General features: G+C 44.8%; 1 protein-coding gene across 8 annotated transcripts in view; it reads left to right on the forward strand.

The window, feature by feature from the left end:
• Nucleotides 1-15772, forward strand: part of LLGL2 (LLGL scribble cell polarity complex component 2) — a 33298-nt gene extending 17526 nt beyond the window's left edge. Inside the window, exons 7-27 of one of the 8 annotated variants that reach the window (XM_071573537.1) lie at nt 594-756; nt 936-1068; nt 1842-1896; nt 2073-2227; nt 4992-5209; nt 5719-5786; nt 6729-6882; nt 6978-7082; nt 7895-8187; nt 8445-8598; nt 8901-9051; nt 9726-9842; nt 10350-10516; nt 11184-11448; nt 12115-12268; nt 12781-12818; nt 13290-13337; nt 13870-13912; nt 14144-14201; nt 14636-14697; nt 15083-15772. In XM_071573537.1, coding sequence (XP_071429638.1) covers nt 594-756; nt 936-1068; nt 1842-1896; nt 2073-2227; nt 4992-5209; nt 5719-5786; nt 6729-6882; nt 6978-7082; nt 7895-8187; nt 8445-8598; nt 8901-9051; nt 9726-9842; nt 10350-10516; nt 11184-11448; nt 12115-12268; nt 12781-12818; nt 13290-13337; nt 13870-13912; nt 14144-14201; nt 14636-14689 — 2593 coding nt within the window. In that variant the 3' untranslated portion in view covers nt 14690-14697; nt 15083-15772. The remainder of the gene's footprint in view (nt 1-593; nt 757-935; nt 1069-1841; nt 1897-2072; nt 2228-4991; nt 5210-5718; nt 5787-6728; nt 6883-6977; nt 7083-7894; nt 8188-8444; nt 8599-8900; nt 9052-9725; nt 9843-10349; nt 10517-11183; nt 11449-12114; nt 12269-12780; nt 12819-13289; nt 13338-13869; nt 13913-14143; nt 14202-14635; nt 14698-15082) is intronic. The other 7 variants (XM_071573538.1, XM_071573539.1, XM_071573540.1 and 4 more) reach the window with 7 other exon arrangements.
• The last annotated feature ends 4086 nt before the right edge of the window (nt 15773-19858 follow it).

The following is a 19858-nucleotide window of genomic DNA, read 5'->3' on the forward strand; positions in this document are numbered from 1 at the left end:
ACTTTGGGTCCTGCTGTGTTAAGTAACAGTTTCTGTCCTGGACAACACTGAGGGGGTTCAGCATGTGGGCAGAGTGGTACAGGAGACACTTGGGGTAAAGCTGCAAGTCTTGTGCCCTGTCCCTTGTGTTCTGCAGAAAAAATGTTTATGTTTTAGCTGTAATTTACTCAATGATTTTTTTGACTGTTGGCAGAACTGATGCTGCCTTCTTCAAATGAGGATTTTATCCCTCTGGAGTGCTGCTGAAAACTGCCCTATTCATGCCTTTGTTTCCTGCTGACATTTCCATCTTACCTTTATTCTTTAAGAGAATAGAGAGGGTGATTCAGGCTTGTCTTTAATGTCCTGGGATGCAGACCTGGAATTCTTTGTAAGCCTTGGCCTTTCCCTGAAGGAAGTAGGACTGGATGCATGTCCATGTGGGAAGCCTGGTGTGTTGTCTCAAATTATTCTGCTGCTTGAAGGATTTGTGGAAAGACTGTATTTACCTGCTTGAACTTTTTGTTGCTTAATTTCTCATTCTTACACCTTTCATTACAGTAATTTTTTAGGTTGTACCTGGAGTCATCTCTTCTCGGTTTTCTCTTCTGCAGGATACCAGAAGACAACTGCAACAGGAGATCGTGTGAATTGGTAGAAGCTCTTCGGGAACATCCTAAGAACCCTGACCAGATCCTGATTGGATACAGCAGGGGTTTGATTGTCCTCTGGGACCTGCAGAATAACAAAGTGACACACCACTTCCTGGGCGGCCAGGTATTAATTCAATCCAGAGTCAGCTCAGCAGGGGAGGAAGGGCCATCCCCCTCTCAGGGCACTCTGAAGACAAATAGTGCAGGGAGAGCCTGACAAAGCTGCTTTTTTAGTAAGAGTGAGTTGGTTTTGAGGGGGTAACAGCTCTGTAGAGAGCAGTCATTGTATGCCTTTCATTTCAGCAACTGGAAAACCTCTACTGGCAGAGGGATGGCAGTAAATTCATTAGTTGTCACTACGATGGAAGTTACACCCAGTGGCCGGTATCCAGTGACAACAGGCAGCCGGAGCCTCTGGAAAACACTGTGCCTTATGGTCAGTAAGTGAGGTTTCATTGTAGCATATTTCTCTAAATTCAAACTAAATTTGAGCTTGTGTAGGATATTCAAGCCACATTCTCCCTGGTGTTTAATGGCAAATTGCAGAGCTGCCTTTTGAATGGGTCATGAGCCTGGACTAAGGGATTTCAGTCCAGTTTTTTTCTTGGATTTGAAACTCATTTACATTGTTGAGGTCTGTCCAGAACATGGAGAGCAAGTGTGTTGACAAAATTAGTGCCCCTTACAAAGCAGAGTGTTGGTGATTCAGCTCTTTGTTTTAGTTGGTGTCCTGTTCAGCAGGAGCTGCTTGGTTTTTCTGTAATTAATAGTGAGCTGAGTGTACTTTCTGTTGACCTGAGCAGTGATGAAATGAAGCCTCTGATTTGCTGAAACCCATCAAATGGGGATGACCTCATCTTTTCAAGCACAGAGAAGCTTCTAAACATCTATCACCTTTACATTAATTTCAGGAATGGTTGTGTTTTTAACAGTCCTCTCCAGTTAATCAGCCTCTCCAACAGCACTTCCACTCCCTGTTCGCCATCAGCAACTTCCCCTGAGTCTAAGCTGTGTTTTGCTGTGGTCAGTGTGTCCCAGAAGATTTGTCTGATGTGGCTTGGTCTGGGGAGGTGGTGCTGGTGCCTACTAATTGCTAATTGAGGTGGCTCCCCGTGACATGGAGGGCGAGGTGACCTGGGTGAAGCAGAATAAGCAACTTCTTATGTGAAGATGCACTTCTTGAATTACAGAAAATGTCTATTCTCTTAGGTCCTTTTCCTTGCAAGGCCATCTCCAAGATTTACTGGCAGACAACAAAAAATGGGTAAGTTTGTGGTGTATCCCTTCACTCTCACATTGCCTTTAAACTGTGCAGTGTCCCAGGAGCCCTTTAGAGCAGCATCACAAAAAACTTTTGTCAGAGTTTGACTTGCCTTGTGTCTTGGAAATCCTGCTTACTCTTCACTTCACACCCCACTGTAATTTTCTCTTTCTCCTAAGGCTGCCTTACATTATATTCCAAGGAGGGATGCCCCGGGCCAGCTATGGGGACCGGCACAGCATCTCTGTCATCCATGGCAGTCAGCAAACAGCCTTTGACTTCACGTCCCGCGTGATAGACTTCTTCATAATCTTCAGTTCAGAGCCTGCTGCAGGTATGTGAGGAGAGGGCATTACTGAGGAATTAGGAGAGCTGTGTAGGCATGTGGAAATCTGCCTGGTATAAATAGCATATGAAATGTGATAAGGAGGTCAGTTGTTTGGGGAGTTTCTGAGACTTTAACAGAGAACCACAGAGCAGTTTAGGTTGGAAAAGACCCTTAAGGTTGAGTCAAACTGTAAAAGATTTCCCATTTAAAGGTGAAGTGTAAAATACTGATATAAAGAAAGAGCTGTTTACAAATGCCATACATTCCTCAAAAAAAAAAAGCTATTCTGTTAATGGGAGAAGATCTCTTAAGCTTATGTCTGTTTAAGCTGGACACTGGACATACCAAGTTGTGAAATGAGCATCTGAATATTACTGGTTCAAAAGAAACACTTCAAAGAAGGCTAATAATTAAAACCAGAATTCACTCCCATCGAGACACTGTTTCTTTTAATTACTACCTGGATTTATGGCTGGAGCTCTGGGTAATAAATCAGCAAAGGGTGACATAGAACCAAGGGTCATTATATAGAGAACTTCATTTCCTTGCTGGTGAACATGAATGTAAGCAGTTTGAACACTGAATAGCTTTCATTCCTCAGATTGTGTGGAGCTTGTCAGATTCTTGCTTCTGTTGAAGAGCTTTCTTGCCCTTATTTCCACAATGACTGTGACATTCTTCCTTTTATAAACATCTTCCAAATGTGCAGAACTTACTACTCACAGTGCCATTAAATTTCAGGTACTGTTTATTACCTCCTGTTCAGTACCTTTGACTCTTAAAGAATGAGACCATTTTAGTGACTATGAAATTGTTAGAGTGGAGATTCTAGATGAGGAAACAAAAGTACTAGAAGTGAAAGGAATCTTGAGGTTTTCTGGTAAGAGTCTGAGTACTTAAAGTTCAGTTTCTGGATATGATTAGAAATCCTTTAGGATGAAGTAACTGAGCTAACAGGCTTTATATTTATACTTCCCAAGAATTGAACTATTTAGTTAACACAAACTTTAGTGGGTTCAGACAGCAGCTGCTGCAGAAAGCTGAAGCTTTTGCACTTAGATGAGGAAGTTTTTTACAATAAAATGAGGTTTCTGTGGTTGACAAGCTTCCTTGTGGCTGATTGCCTAAGCTCAGTGGATCTACGTGGCTTGCCTTGTTTGCCCCTAAGCAGTCTTCCCTGCAATGGCAATACGAAGCTATTAATTGTATACCAAAGCCACTTAATTTAATAAGCACAGAGCTTACCCATTGCAGCACAGTCGTAGCTGGTGACTTTCCACTAGCCTGAATTTTCTGTGGAAACAACTTTTAAAAAGGCTACCTCTTCCTGGTTTTTTTTCTTTTTTTTTTTTAAATTAGGTAGATGAGTGTATGGCAATCATGACAAATTCTGGTGTGCTTGCTACTTCAGCAACTTAAAATAGATTCTTGCCATAAGCAATGAGCTCAAATGTGCGTCTTTGAAGGGAAAAAATCATTGTTAAAACAGAGTATTTCTGGTTAACATTTGCAGCAGCAGAGTGCAGGGCTCATCATTCACAGTGTAGTACAGGTGTGATATAATTTATTTTATTCAGAAGCCCTGTGGACAGCTGCAAACAATGGCAAAGTAAAACTGAATAGAAAACATTTTTTCATGAAGAAATTGGACTAATTAATGATGTGTTATGGCTGGGGCTAGTCAGAGGTGAAACTTGGGGTGTCTCACTAGAGTGATGCCAGGTACTAATTACTTTAATTTTGCTGATTGAACAGCATTGGTATGTGCCTTCTTGCAAGTATATTCCAGGTAATCAAACAAGTAAAGAAGGAACTAAAAGTGCAGTTTAGGAGAGGTCAGGGAAAAGTTGAGTTAGGAGGTTGCTAATGTTTGTCACTGTTTGTCACCCCCTCAGTGTGGTTACAGCTTTACATTCACTCACATTTCTGTTGCTGTGTGAGCTGTTACTGGTGTGAACTGCTCTGTGGTTTTGGTTTTCCCCACCAGTTGCTGCTGTGGCTGTGTTGAGAACCTTACTGCAATAATTCCCTTGTAGACTGAATCTTTTTCACTCAAGAATTTCACTGTAACTAGAACTGAAATTCTTGTTTGTGTCAGATGTCATCAGTCAAGTTCCATTAACATATTTCTTTTGTAATCATGCCTAATATACATAAGGATTATTAGATGATGTACACACTCTTTAAAAAGAAAGCCCAGATGATGTGTCACAACATATGAGAAGCAGGGAAAATGAAAAGTAAGAGAGCTGAGTTGTAAATACTTGTCAGTTCAGGCAGAGAAGCATTCTGCAGAACCCAAGGCATTAGCATGTTTAAGCAGCTTAGCCTGGATGGACTGTGGTCCTAACACAGAACTAAATGGGTCACTGCTGGGGTGGTTGCATGTCTTTCCACCCAATACTGTTGATCAGCTGTAGGTAAAGTCTTTGGAATTCTGGCTGCTACAATAATAAGTATGAACTGCTGTTATTTAACCATGTATGTTGTTAACAAATTTTTTATTCTGCAGTGGAATCTATTGAGTGTTGCTCTGGCAGTTCCAGGAGTGGTGGAAAGGAACTTGAATTTGCAGTAAATCTGTCTTTAAATCCATTAATGCTAGTGCCTTGATAGGCCCAGTTAACACAGATGCATTTAAGGCTTTTTCAACAAAAATGTTTCTGTGGAGCTCTGTGATAAGAGTTTTCAAAGAAGCCTTACAGGAAACTTGTTTCTGTTAACATTGGATGGTCAGTTTTGTCAGCCTCAATAAATCCTGTTTCTGCAGACTTTGATGACCCTTCTGCTATGGTGGTGCTGGCAGAAGAAGAGCTGGTGGTTATAGACTTGAAAACTGCAGGCTGGCCAGCAGTCCATCCTCCATACCTGGCTTCCCTCCACTGCTCAGCCATCACCTGCTCCCACCACGTCTCCAACATCCCACTGAAGCTGTGGGAGCGGATCATCAGTGCTGGGAGCAAGCAGAACATTCACTACTCCACTATGGTATGGCAGCTTTAGTGTGTTCCCAGAGGTGTTCCCATGTGTTTAAAGACTAGCAGGACTCCCCAGAGTGTGTGGGTGGTCTGTGCTGCTGATGGGCTGTGGAGGGATGAGTCCCACCAGATGCTGTCCTGCCTCTTAACAGGGTCGAGAGAGGATTTCTCCCAGAGCACCACCAATACAGTTACTCGTTCTGGGGAATTAAAGTGGGATAGTCCTTTAAGCTTTGACAAGCCAGAGGGAAATTCTGAGTGTTCCCAGCTGTCAGTGAAAACCATGTCCTGGTGTAAAAGCATGAAGCTTTCAGCACAGCTCCTTGAGGAGATGTGTACATTGTCTTCTAAAAAGCACAGTTGGTGTCAGAACGGGAACATCTAATCCAAACAAAAGCCAACAGTGTGGGCTGTTTCACTGCCACTTGCACTGAAGTTCATGTTTTGCTGCTGTCTTTATATTCTCTTTGCACTGTCCCTGCCTGGGGAGTCACAGTCTTTTTATTAATGTGTTTGCAGCCGTGGCCAATTGATGGTGGCACCAACATAGCTCCAGATCCTCCGCAGAGGGACTTGCTGCTAACGGGGTATGTACTGCTTTGGTAACAGTCAGGGAGCCCTTTCCAGTTTCAGCTCCCCCTTTTGAACTAACTGAGGCTTTCCCATGAGGTTAAAGTCTGCTCATCTTGCAGAGAGAAGGCTGCAGCTTTACAGTGCAGCTTCCAAAAGCCAATTGATTCTGCTGCTCCTGAGCAGACAGGTTGTGATGTCCACAGGTAATGCAGAAATCTGGCTGATTTGTAGTTTTGGTATGTTATCCATCCCCCCTCAAACAGTGCAAGCAGTAACCCAGCCTGGTTCAGAGGGAGCAGTGTGAAACTGGAGCTTAATCTTGCAGGTTTGAAAGCAATTTTTCCCTCTACTTTACACTGCTCTGAATCTCAAAACAGAGATTACCATGGACTCCTGTCTGCTTTGATCAGCATGAACAGCTAAGAGGTGGAAGTAGCTTTCAAGACATTGTGTCATTGCATAAAAATGTATCATTTTCTTTTCAAAGCCCTTTTGAGAATTTCAGTGGGCTGTTCCTCAGACTTCCTCCTTGCTGGAGCATGTTAGAAGCTCCTACCCTTGTGTTGGAAGACTGTCGCCAATTTTCACCTGGAGAGCTAAGATTAAAGCTTGATTTTCTTGGTTTTTTATTTTCTTTTTCACCTTCTCTCCCAGTAATAGTATTTTTATTAGGATGAGTTACTCCTTCTATATTCTAAACTTTTTTTCCTTTCCTTGTTTTTCTTGCATAATCTTAAATTGTACAGTGGTGTCAGGTCACCAAGAACAAACTGGATTACAAAAACCCAACAACATAAAGCAAAACCCACGGAAAAAAAACCAAACCCCAAGAAGCCAAAAATCTTTCTTTGTGGTTTAGTTCTCAGTGTGGTTTGGTTTTTTTGGTTGTTTTCCCCATGTGTTTTCCCATCCATGTGCTGTTCTGTGGTGTGATGTGTTCCTGTGACCCCCCACAGGCATGAAGATGGCACAGTGCGGTTCTGGGATGCCTCTGGGGTCTGCCTACACCTCCTCTACAAGCTGAGCACAGTGAGGGTGTTTCTCACAGATGCTGATCCCAATGACAACATGAACACCCTGGGGGAGGACGAGTGGCCTCCTCTTCGCAAGGTGAGAGAGATGTTGCCTGTAGGAGCTTTCTGAAAACCTGGGGAGTTCTGATTCTTGTCCCAGTTAAAGACCAGCCACTCTATTCTCTCACCTAGGTTGGTACCTTTGACCCTTACAGTGATGATCCAAGACTTGGGATCCAGAAGATCTACCTGTGTAAATACAGTGGATATTTGGCAGTAGCTGGTACAGCAGGACAGGTATTGGAATACAAACAGTCATCACAAACTTTCTTTCTGGTGTGGATTGTCACAGTGCAACTTGGAGAGATGTTAACATTTGAAATGGTCGTTTCTCTAGTGATGAATTGATCTGTTTTCTGGGAATGTTTGTGGTACTCTGCTCTGGTGAGGCCCCACCTGGAGCACTGCATCCAGCTCTGGGGTCCACAGCACAGGAAGGACATTGACACTTCAGAGGAAGCCACCAAGTTGTTTAGAGGGATGGGGCACCTCTGCTATGAGGAAAGGCTGAGAGAATAGGGTTTGTTCAGAATGGAAAAGAGAAGGCTTTGGGCTGATCTAATTTCAGGACCTGAAGGGAGCCAGCAAGAAAGATGGAGAAGGACATTTTACAAGAGCACGTAGTGACAGGACAAGGGGGAATGGCTTCAGCCTGAAAGACAGTAGGTTTTTAGATTAGGTATTATATAGGAAGAAATTCTTTACTGTGAGGGTGGTGAGACAGTGGAACAGTTTGCCTGGAGAAGTTGTGGATGCCCCATCCCTGAAAGTGTTAAGGCCAGGTTGGATGGAGCTCTGAGCAACCTGATCTAGTGAAAGCTACCCCTGTCCATGGAAGGGGTGTTGGAATGAGGTGATCTTTAAGGTCCCTTCCAACCCAAACCATTTGGTGATATTCTGCTTTCTCTAGTGGGTGTTTCAGACATTATCTGGTGTAATTTGTTTGCCCTGAGAGATGCTGTAGTTTTGCAGCTGAAGGGAAGGCCTGCAGTTTAGAGGACTTGCCTGCGTAGCAAAAGCTGTAGCAAAGATTGTCCTCTTTCTTTCAGGTACTGGTGATGGAACTGAATGATGAAGATGCAGAACATACGGTGGACCATGCTGAAGCAGATCTCCTGCAGGACCAAGAGGGCTATCGGTGGAAAGGTCATGAGAAACTAAAAACTCGAGATGGACCTGTTCGATTTGAAGCTGGTTTTCAGCCTTTTGTCCTTGTCCAGTGTCAGCCACCAGCTGTGGTCACCTCATTGGCCCTGCATTCTGAGTGGAAGCTTGTGGCCTTTGGTACCAGTCATGGCTTTGGGCTTTTTGACCACCAGCAGAAGCGACTGGTCTTTGTCAAGTAAGTGTCATCTTTCCAGGAATCTGTAGTAATCCTTTGTTAATGATACCCTGGAACTACTAACAAATCAAGTTGTGATAAGTGATTTCTCAAGAACTGTCACTGTAGCAAGGAGTCCTGCCTTGCTGGATTCCATCCTTAAAGATCTTCAAGAATCTGTAAGCACGGTCCGACAGTTGTGTGTGTCCTGTTGGACTCTTGGGAGTGATTGCCACACAACAGAAAGTGAGCACGTGCCTACTGTCTGCCTCTTCCAGGTGTACCCTGCATCCCAGTGACCAGCTGGCCTTAGAAGGCCCACTGTCCAGGGTGAAGTCCTTGAAGAAGTCCCTCCGTCAGTCGTTCCGGCGGATCAGAAGAAGCCGCGTGTCCAGTAGGAAGCGGCGAGTTGGTGGTGGAAATGCCTCAGAGGTGAGGGGTTCACCTTTTTTGAGTCCTCTCTGTTTACATCTGGGAGCATGCAGAGTTCTGGTGAGTGCTTAGAACAGGAAGTAGTTCTGCAGCCCTGCTGTCAAATCAGGAGCTATTGGCATAAGGGAACAATGGCAATTGCTGTGCTGCTCTCCATCAGATAAAACCAGTCACGTTTTTAGGGCAGATCAGTTCAGGAGGCGAGTTCAGTGGTGTGGCTGTGCTGTCCCTTTCTGTTGCTGCCACTCTTTCTCCCTGCTGTGTCTGTCCCTGACTGACAATATGTCTCCTAATCTCTGAAGGTGCAAGAAGCAAATGCTAAATTTGACCAGGATGCACTGCAGGAAATGGAACTGGCTCCTGTCCAGCGGAAGATCGAAGCCCGCTCGGCAGAAGACTCTTTCACTGGCTTTGTGCGAACCTTGTATTTTGCTGATACTTTCTTGAGAGACAGTGAGTACAAAAGGATCTCTCTTGTCTTCCAAATGGGTTTTTACTTCTTCTGCCAAGGAATGTATTAGGATTTACTGCCAGGAAAACTCAGCACCTCCTGTGTCCTACTTTGTGTTATGCTGAAAAACTAATATAGAACAAGAGCATATGTTGTCATGCAGAATTGTTGTTTAGCCATTCTGGCTGCTGGCTAGTGCAAGGCAAGTGGGAGTTCATCTTTGGTTGAAGCCTTTATGTATGGTTTTCAAATGTGCTGGAATGGCATCTGACATTATAGTATCAGCCTTTGCCTTCTCTCATTACTCTACAGTTCACTCCTGTCCCCATAGAGCCTTTTAATTTTGGTGAAGGTGGTGGCTGGTTTTGCATCAGAGCTCAAACTGATGTTGTACACAAGTTTACTTTGCTCATATGTGATAAAAGTATGTGAGCAATGGATGCAGCAATGGTGGTGGCTCATGGAAGCAGCACTCTTTGCTGACTCCTTTGTCAGGGCTGCTGGTGGACACATATTGGAAAAAGAAGTGCTAAAAACCTGTAGTTTCCCTGGCAAGTCTGCCCTAATATATATTTAGGATGTGAACAGAGGGGGAGGGTGTGCACAGCCAGGGGACAGCAGTTACCCAGGGGTGTCACAGACGGTGCTGTGCTCATGGGCATTGTTGTTGCTCCAGGCTCCCGCCACTGCCCATCCCTGTGGGCTGGCACCAACGGAGGGACAGTCTACGCCTTCTGTTTACGTGTTCCCCCAGCAGAGAGGAGGATGGATGAGCCTGTGAGGGCAGAGCAGGGTAAGTTTGCCTTGGGAAAGTAGAGCTCTGATGGATCTGAGCCATCACTCACACGAGTTACGTGCAGAAAAGCTCAATTATTGCTGTTTATCAGTGAGAGTGGAGCCAACTGTGGCAGTGTCTGAGCTAAGCAATGCTCGCTCTAGTGAATGAAATGGAGAGGGAGTGAGCTCCAGCACTGCTTGACATTCCTCAGCCTCATTCCCTACTCACTTCAGAAATCTAAATTTGCGTCAGCTGTCACTGAAATTACCATCAAGCCTCAGTGCACGTCTCTTGTTCTGACAGCTGGACCTGTTGTCTTTATGTAACAATAGTTGCTGTTTAACACAAACCAGTCCAGTCTGAATGCCCTTTAAGTACTAAATCTTTTTAGGCAGCATTTTTATAATCACAGTATATAGGTCTCCATCCTTGAGATAATGTGAGTGAGTTTCTAACAATGTCTCTGACTGGACTCCTGTTTGTTTTTTCTGTTTGTTTTTCCTCCTTATCTTGCTTGTCTAGCCAAAGAGATTCAGCTGATGCACAGGGCTCCTGTTGTGGGGATACTTGTCTTAGATGGACGCAGCACTCCCCTCCCAGAACCTCTAGAAGTAGCACATGACCTTTCCAAGAGTCCTGATATGCAAGGCAGCCATCAGCTGCTGGTGGTATCTGAAGAGCAATTTAAGGTAAGTATCACCTGTTGGGGAAGGGAGGTACATACAGACTGTGCATGACATCTGCTAAAGCTCTGAGCACTGCTCAGTGGAGAGAGAGCTCTTGGGAGTGGTTATCCTTGTGTCCTCAATAACTGCACTGGGACAGCACTTCTGTTTGGTGCAGTCCATAAATCAGGTGTGTGCTGAAAAACTGGGTATTCAGCAGAGATGCACATGCTCAACATAGAAATTTTATGCCTATATTACATTATACTCTTTGGACAAGGTTGCTTCTGCTTTTGGGCAAGAGCTTTTGCGTGGTTTGTGGCAGAAGCAGGAATTAGTAGGTATTTCTGTGAAGTAGGCAAAAGGCTTCTTGTTTTGCACACTAAATAGTCAAACCCTGTTCTCTTTCTGTAATAATTAGTAGACAAATATGGAGGAGTTTTGAAAAAGCAGGGGAGAAGTGCAGTTTGCAGCCTGAAGGGTAAAACTGATATCAGAACAGAAACAGATTCTCACACTGACTGTGGCTGGTTCCTTCTTGTCCCACGAGCAGGGGGTTGACTCAGGTTACACCTGCATGTATTTCACAGTGAATGAAAACATTGTTCAGGGAGGGAGCAGCAGGTGTCCTGGGGAGCTGCTGCTGCCTTTGTGCAGGAAAGAGGTGTCAGTGTCTTGTTTCTGTTGACAGGTATTCACGTTACCCAAGGTCAGCTCCAAGCTGAAGCTCAAGCTGACAGCCCTGGAGGGCTGCAGGGTACGAAAGGTGACAGTTGCAAACTTTGGCAGCTGCAAGACTGATGATTACAGTGAGAATGACCTGGCTGTCCTGACTAACCTGGGAGACATTCAGATCATCTCCCTGCCCTTCCTCAAGTTACAGATCCGCTACCCCTGCATCCGCAAGGAGGATGTGAGTGGCATTGCATCCTGTGTCTTCACCAAATATGGCCAAGGTAAGGTGGGCTTCTCCTGAACCATCAGTGTTTGAGACAATGGAAAAGGGCTTAGTGTTTAGTGTACACATGTAAATATTTCATAAATGTGTCTGTCTTGTGTTTCTGGCTAGTACCAGTTGCCAACAGGTACAAACATGTGAATAACCAGAAGCAGAAGTGAGTTTTATCCATCACTGCTGATGAATGCAGTGGTTCTAAGCTGACAGGCTGGATGTGCCCCATTGGTACCTTCTACCTGACCACCCTCATTCTTGGGAGGGAATGGCTCTCTAAGCAGCAGGCACTGGGGAGGTGGCTGCATTGTGCCTCCTATACATGCCTGTGGCTCAACGCTCATGTTGCAGAACTGGCATCCACCATCCTATGGATTGCTGCTTTTCAGTTCACTTTTTACATCTTTCTGTGCTGCTTTTCTTAAGCGTCAGCACAGGACAACACAGTTATCTCTCAGCAGAATCTCAAATTGCACAGTCTCTAGGCTAACCAGTCCTTGAGAAACTGGGGTAATAACTTCCTCAGTGATCCTTCCTTGTTTAGACAGCAGGAAGTGCAAACCCCTTCTGCCAAACATAGAGCATGCCTAGATCTGTTCTGTTTTGGATCACCTTTAGTTCTGGAGCGCTTGAACTTGAGAATTGCTTATAAATTCCCAATCATTTCTAGGTTTCTATCTGATCTCACCATCGGAGTTTGAGAGGTTTTCCCTTTCTACCAAGTGGTTGGTGGAGCCTCGGTGCATCGTGGACATGCCAGAAGTGACAAGCAACAATCATGTGCCCAACAAGTCTGGTGTGGAGAATGCTGCAAGGAAATCCAGGTAAAGGCTGGAAATGTGACTTTCTGCCTGTTGGTTTTCCCACTTGGAGTACCTCTCATCTTGGATATTGTGGCTGGGTTTGGTTACCTCAATGTAAGAAACATATGAAGCCATTAGAGTGTCCAAAGGAGGAATATGGAGATGGGGAAGGATGTGAGGACACTGAGGGCACTTGGTGTGTTCAGCTGGAGAAGAGGAGACTGAGGGGAGACATCATTGCAGGTATAACTTTCCTTGTGAGGGGAAGAGGAGGGGCAGGCACTGATCTCTGCTCTGTGGGGACCAGGGGCAGGACTCAGGGAATGGCCTGAAGTTGTGTCAGGGGAGGTTTAGGTTTAAGTTTAGCAACATTCTGTGGTGCCTGCAGACTTCAGCACCACCAACATGTGGTAAAGACCTTCCTACACTCAGTAAACCAGTTCGCTGACATGCCCTAGAGCCTCTTGGAGCTGCCAAGAGTGTGCAGGAATTCTCAGTTCAGTGATTGTTTTCTGCTTCCTTTCCTTTTTTAGGGGACCAGGGAAGAATTCGGGTGACTATGGAGAAGATGGTAAGCAAAAACTAAGTGTACTAAAGGTAGCTTTGTGATGTATAAACCTTGAAACATCTTTCCTATTGCTACAGTTGATATTTTCTTACCTAAAACACAGGAAAGTAAGAAGGGATATGAGGGAAACATTGTGACCTTCCTGAACACAGTAGTTGATAGCTCTGAAGTAAGTTCCTTCTGGCAAGATTCCCTTAAAGGATAGTACAGAGTTTCCACTGTAGGGAAGAGGCTGTTGGGAGGATAAGGTCTGAAATTACTCATGAGATCTTCTGTTATCCAAACTAGTATTGCTGGAAAATACAGTTTAGTGTGTGAGAAACTTGAAGGATTATTTTTGAAGTACACAGAAAAGTAAAAAGATACTTAATAGGGGAAAAAGTTCAGTTCCATTGTGGGTTTCCAAAACTGCACTTATTTCATGAAAAGAGGAAATATTGTTAGCTAAAAGGTTTTTTTCCTACTCTTTTTTAGAAAGGAAATCTGGGAGGCTGATGGAACATGCCTTACTCAATGATGAAAGTGAGTGAGATGAAGTCTTGCTACTGAGAGGGCAGGTGCCTTTTTGGGTGGGAAAAGAAGAAAGCTACTGGAAATTTTCTGGATTCCAGTACTCATTTCCAAGGAATCTACAATTACTGGTAGAAATGCTGGTTTTTCTTGATCCTGGAAATGGGGCATTGGACAGACAGCCATGCCCTCAGGCAGGGTCGTTCCACAGAGCTGCATTCCCTGCTGAGATAAGAGAAGGATCTTTATTTACAACAGGATTTCTGTAAAATGACAGCTGGAACAGGCAGTTCCTTTGGGGCTCTGGTGCAGGGGAACTGGCAGTATTTCCTCTGGCACATGACTGCTTCAGTCCTGGATGCCAGCTGGTCCAGTAAAACCTGGTGCTGCTAGAGAGGCAGTGGGGATAGAAGGGCAGACCTCTGTGTTGTGAGAGGCAGGTTTTGGAGGCTGTTCAGTGGGGAGAGCTGGAATGTGGTCAGGCTGCTGCCTGAAAGCAAATCCTCACTGGTTTGGCTCACTGCTTTAACCCTCTGCTTTCCAGAAGTGCTGAAGGAGATCCAGAGTACTCTGGAGGGGGGCAGAGGGTGAGTATCAACCAGCTGCTGTTCCTGATGGCTGGGGCTGGCACGGGAGGGCAGTTTGAGCTGAAAACAGGGGGATATGCCCAGTGTGCTGACAGGGGTCCTTGTGCTGGATCTGGCCACGTGTGTGTCCCACAAACTACCAAAGGGCAGTAATGAGAGGCAGGTTCTCTTTCACATGCTATGCCCTGATGTTTTTTATGAATAATGCTTTGTCTCTTTCTCTCCGAAAAGCAGGAGAGATCACATTCCCACATCCCAAAGGAACAGGAGTCTGAGTATTCGCATACAGGTTTCTATTTGTGTCAACCCCAACTCACCTGAGGGCAGGTCACACGGGCTTAGTTGGTCAAGGATGGGACTCTGGAGTTTTAATCCTGGCTTGACACTGTCCCTTGGATGTGTTCAGTGTCTCTGCTCCCATTCTGTCTATACAGTAGGCTGAGCTACCACCATGGGTGCGGGGCTTTATCTCACCTCCCTAGAATACTGATGATCAGGGAACAGGGGGCTACCAAGTGGAGACAAAGGACTACTGTTTGCAACGGATGCAGGAAGCTTGGTGGGATTGGTAACTGCTGGTGTGTAAGGATCAGTGACTGCCTGACATGCTCTGCTCTGTGCACTTCCTTTGGACACTGCCTCATCCTGGTCTTCTGTCAGCATCTGGGAGTGGATGGGATGAGACTGCATTGCAATGAGGGATCTTTCCTTGTGTCATTACAGGAGCTATGCAGAAAGAAATTCGGCAAGAAGTCCGTTAGGACATGGACTAAGTAATGGAGGAGGTAAGTGAGGCTGAAGATATTGGAGGTCCAGTGAAGTAGCCAAAGGAGGCAGAAAGTAGATTGAAATTTCAGCCTGTTTAAATGCTTTGCAATAGTGCAAAAGTCTGACCTGAATTTTCAGGATGGGAAAATTGCTGAGTGGGTGAGTGGTGTATGAGCACTGCTCAGCACCTTGTGTGCCACACAAGCAAATGTGCTGCATCAGTGTTACAGGGAGAGCTGCAAATCCTTTGAAGGCTCCTGCCTGATTCTCAACCACAAAGTGAGCTGGAAAGGCAGCCAGAGCTCACAGCAACAACCTGAGTGTATCAACTCATTAGCTCTCATTAGCTTTCAGCTTCTGAGGTTTTTTTTTTAATGGCTTTTGCATTCTTTCATCCTAAAGCAGATTGACCAGAATTCATCGAGGACTTTCTGGCATTGGGTTGAGTGCCATAACACTACTGATTGGGCAAACCGTCCCTGGGGAGAAGGCACCAGTGCTCCCAGTATCACAGACTGGTGGGCTGCAGCTTGGCATGAGGTGCTTGCTGCCTCTGCCTCCCCTCTAGTGCCTCCTTAGAGACCTCTCCTCGTGGAGTCCGCCTTGCATTAGGACAGAAGTGGATCGCCAGGTCTGATGCACCACAAGCCTCTGAGTACATCTAACATTCAAATGTTTGCACATTTCTCTTTTCTACTGGGCTGGGTTTTAAATTATAAATGTTTTACTGCCTTGGTGCAGGATTTTAATAAACGCACACTGTTACCTCCAACTGGTTTAAAATTATTTTTTTGTACAATTTTTTAAAAATCTTATGGGTATTTCAGTTTTAACAGAAACATTTAGAGATCTACTTTTTAAAGAAAGCATTAAATAATATATGCTAGATTCCTGTGACTGCTGTTTGTGGTACCTGAATGAGTAATTTTGGGGTTTGTTTGTTATGGTACTGTTAACTGGCTTTATGGATTTGGGTAGAATCTATTTTTGTAGCCATTCAAATCAGAGACAAACTAATTGAACTTGATTTTGTTTCGACACTACATTGCTCTTTTTTTTTTTGGAAATAAAACTCTGAATTCCCTTTTGTGATCCTTGTCTGCTCTCATCTATTCTTCCCTTCAGCAGCTGCTTTCCCACTGGCAGCATACCCCATGGAGAAGGTGGAGCTGTCCCTCTCTGAGCTGAGAGGCAAAGAGCACTCCTGGAGGTGGAGCAAGGTGGTGGGTTGGAAAAGGTGCATGTGGCAAACAAAGTGATTGTATCACCATCCTGCAATCCATGTGGGGTTGGGGATGGTGCCAGGAAAGGGCACTGGTTCAGGTTGTAGTCCCCAGAAGGTCATTGCTGGTTTGTCCTGAAATAGCAGAGGTGATAAGGCACTAAAGGGACACGCAGCTGATCTGACAGTGTTGCTGTACTGCCTGCCAGTGGATTCTAAATTGAAGCTGGTGAAACTGCACAGAGCAGTTTGCCACTCTTTAAAATTTGGGTTCCTTTACCCCTCAGCTATCACCACTTTCTTTTCCAGCTAAGAAAAAGAGCTGAGTATTCTCAGATTTCTCTCCTGTAACTTGCTTGTAGCACTGAGATCCAGTGAGAAAGAACTAAATCCCCCCAGGGTGGGTGCTGAGTTGCTGTCCTTGGAATGCTTTGGAAGCCCTCTTGTTTCAGGCTCTGTCTTGATCTTCCTGAGCAAGGCCAAGGGATCTTTTCTTCCTCACAGTAATAGGAGGGCACATTCTGTACTTCAGGAGAATATGGTGGCAGAGTTGCTGCTCTTCAGCTTGTGTTTCAGTCACCCTTCTTTTAAAAGTATTACTATCTCCTTTAAGACCTAATTTATTGCTAATGAGCTTTTAGAGAGCCTTCTCTCCTCAGTTTCCATTTCCAAACTAGTTTTCATTTCCTTATTTCTGTTTGCTTCATTATTTCCTTGTCTCTGTTGCTGCAGGACTGAGGCTGACAGAGAGAGATGTCCTGCAGTTTCACTTCTTGTGCCAGGCACTGATGCAGCAAATTTACAGGAAATGGTGGTTTAATCAGCAGCTTCTGAGCTCGTGTGATCCTGTGCATGTGCATCATCCTGGTGCACTCAGCTGCTTCATTCTGCTCCTTACAGATGGACGGATTCTAATGTCTTTTCCAAGTATTTATTTGTTGGCAGGATGGGGGGCAGGGGTGTGGCAGTCCTGCTCAGAAAGGGCAGAAGAAATTTCTAACTTCTCACCACTTTACTCACATAACTTGAAAAATCCAGTAGGTCCACTGAAAGAGTGAGACAAGTCACAAAAATGCTGTTATTTGTACACCTTAAAGGGCATTTAGATTTCAAAACAACAGCAAAACAATGAATCCAAGCTTCTTGTTATATTCCTCAAAGCACAAGCCAGTGGGATTGTGTGGTTTAGGATGTGTGCTGATGATATATGGCAGATTTGTTTCTGGCAATGCTTTGGAACTGAAGGATTCACTGGAGTAAAATCCCTGACTTACTGTTGTGAGCAGAGACATTAAGAATCCTTTTAGAGCTGTTGTGCTGAAAATACAGGAGAAATAGCAAAGGAGCAAAGCAGGGGGAGACTGAAACTCTTGTTCTTTGAATTCTATTCTCAGCTGAGCAGGACAAGATGGAAATTTCAGCCTGTGACAGTCAGAACTGGAATGTATTTTTTGTTCTGTCAGAAAACCAGTAGCATGTAAAATCGGTGATGGGATGAGATGTTCATGAAGGATGGAGTCTTCAATGAATGCCTGTAAGCAGCTTTTGAATGTAATGGGGAATAAAAAAATCCCTCTGCATCTCTCTCTTTCAGGAATTGCCTTCTGAGCCTGTGGTTACTCTTCCCCTGTCTGTCAGCTGACAGAAATAATAATGGCCTGTTTCTGATCAGAGGATTCAGCTGCTGCCAAACTCCTCAAGTTTTGTGCCTACCTCTACTTTTCACTTGAACTCCTTGCCTGGGATCTGATAGAAGTTTGCTGGCTCTCTCCAAGAGCTAATGCTTAGTGCTTGGAAGCACTCCCAGGGCTCCTTGGCCCCTATTAAGGTTATTGCCAGGCAGGCTTTGGCAGTGCTCCCCCTTCTCCTGCTTTCTGCAGCCTCGCTGGGCTCTGGCACTGGGAAGTGCCCCTTGGCTGCAGGAGCTGAGCTCTGTTAACACTGACTTGACAAAATCCTGCCTTGCAGCCATGCTGGCAGTGTGTTCCCTAAACCTTCACAGACCTGTTTCTCTGCTGAGGGGAAAGTCTTGGATCACAACTAAAGAACAAATTTTCCACATCTGAATACACACATTGGGTACCTAATATGGGATGCTGTTTTATAGTGGCCTGAGTTTTAGGTCAAATGCTTTCTGGTAACCTGAGCTCTTTTATAGAGTTGTATATTTGGTGCCAAAATTCTCTTGTCTTAGAAAAGCTTGGCCTGGAGCTCTCTTTTTTTTTTTCCTTTCCTTTTCAATAGTATTGCAAGGTTTCCTAAGATATTTAGCAACTGAATATTTGCTGAATTTGTCTAGCAGTTCTATTAGAACAACATAATGTTGGAAGGAAAAGTACTTTTCATCTTGGGTCATAAAGCCTGAGGCATGTCTGGTTGGTTAGGAAATGAATTTTTTTTTCAGCCTAATTGGTCTGGTTTTTATAATATGGTTGTATCTATTGCAGCTCAAATAAATGCATGCCTGGGTTGTAGTCCTGAGTTCAACCTCCAAAGAATGGCACGGTCTGTGTGGCCTCATGAACTGGGATGTGTTTAATAAGAGCGGGACTGGGATCTGGTGTTGGATTGGCACAGCTGAAGGAAGAGACTGAAGCAAATTAGCACTGAAGTGTAAAACCCAACAGTCCTTGCTAAGCCACATTACTTGACTTTGTGATCTCTCAAGCCAAGGCCAAGGTTGTGTTGCAGCTGTAGCTGATTCCCTGAGCTAATCCAAGTGGGAAAGTTCCTCCAATATCTGCCACAAGCCCTTGGCCACAGGAAACTCAACACCTTCACCCAGGTGCTTGGGTTATTTCCATGCAGCACATCAGCCTCTTCTTAGACATAGTCATGGGCTGTTTGACAAGCTTTCCAGGTTAGATGGAGCTTCCAAGAGGACCTGCAAATCCCTGTGTCAAAAGGCTGCTGTAGCAGTGGGATGGTCCTTGAGATGATCCTGCTGTTGGTTAATTTGTCCCAGCTGCTGCTTGGGTAGAAATGGCCCCTCTTGTTTTTATCTTGCATCTCATGAAGATGTGAAGGTCATGAAGGTAAAATGCTGACTGATCTATGGGTTTTGGAGGGGCAGGTTTGCTGGGAATAGACAGGAGAACTAAAAGGCTCCTTGCACTTGGGGCCTGTCTCAAGAGAGAGGAAAATAGCTAAGATGGTGCTTTGAGGCTGTTACCACTGCTCACCTCTTCCCCAGCTCAATGAGTAGAAACTGAAGCTCTCCAGCTCTTGTATATAGAGCTAAGTTATATTTTAAAATGGCTTTTTGGCAATGGAGCTCTGTGCTTACGATGGATGGCCCTGGACACATGCTGAGAACTGTCAGGGAGAGTCAGCCCAGGTAGGAAGGACCTGTATCTCCATGGGCAGAGCCCAGCCTGGCCCTGAATCTTCCCCTTGAAAAGATACAGATCTCTTCCTCCTGTTTACTCCTCTGGTAGATAAATCTGTATTACATACTCATTCCTACAGATTCTGAATGCTGTTCATTTGTTTAAAGTCAATCTCCTGCTCCCTGCTTATGCTTAGGGCAGGGACTTCAAAATAAAAGGCTTGGATTCTGCTCCCACTCTCCTTCCTGAAAGGTAACCTGGCTTTGTCAGATCGCTGTGCTGAGCCCTTGAAAATCAGGCTGAGCTCCTAAAAAACCCCAAATGTGCTACAGAGGGACATCTCTGAGCTACTGAATGTCACCCCAAAGTCAGAGGTTACAGCTCAAATCCTGATGGGGTAAGAGTCCAAGGAAGGAGAGAGTATGGCAGGTTCAGGGAAAGCCTTGGTGGTGGTTCTTGGGCAGGGCATTGAGTTCAAAGTGGTTTAAGCTGCTGCTGAGGGAGCTTTATTCCAAACTGCATGTTAGCCACAGAAGTGGATTTGAGAAGGGTGTTCTTGAAGGATGTAATTGTTCTACAGACAAGCATGTCCTCCTGACTTTATTCTGACACAGATAAGAGCAGATG

The sequence above is a fragment of the Pithys albifrons genome, chromosome 19, assembly GCF_047495875.1.
Source record: "Pithys albifrons albifrons isolate INPA30051 chromosome 19, PitAlb_v1, whole genome shotgun sequence".
Classification (NCBI taxonomy): domain Eukaryota; kingdom Metazoa; phylum Chordata; class Aves; order Passeriformes; family Thamnophilidae; genus Pithys; species Pithys albifrons.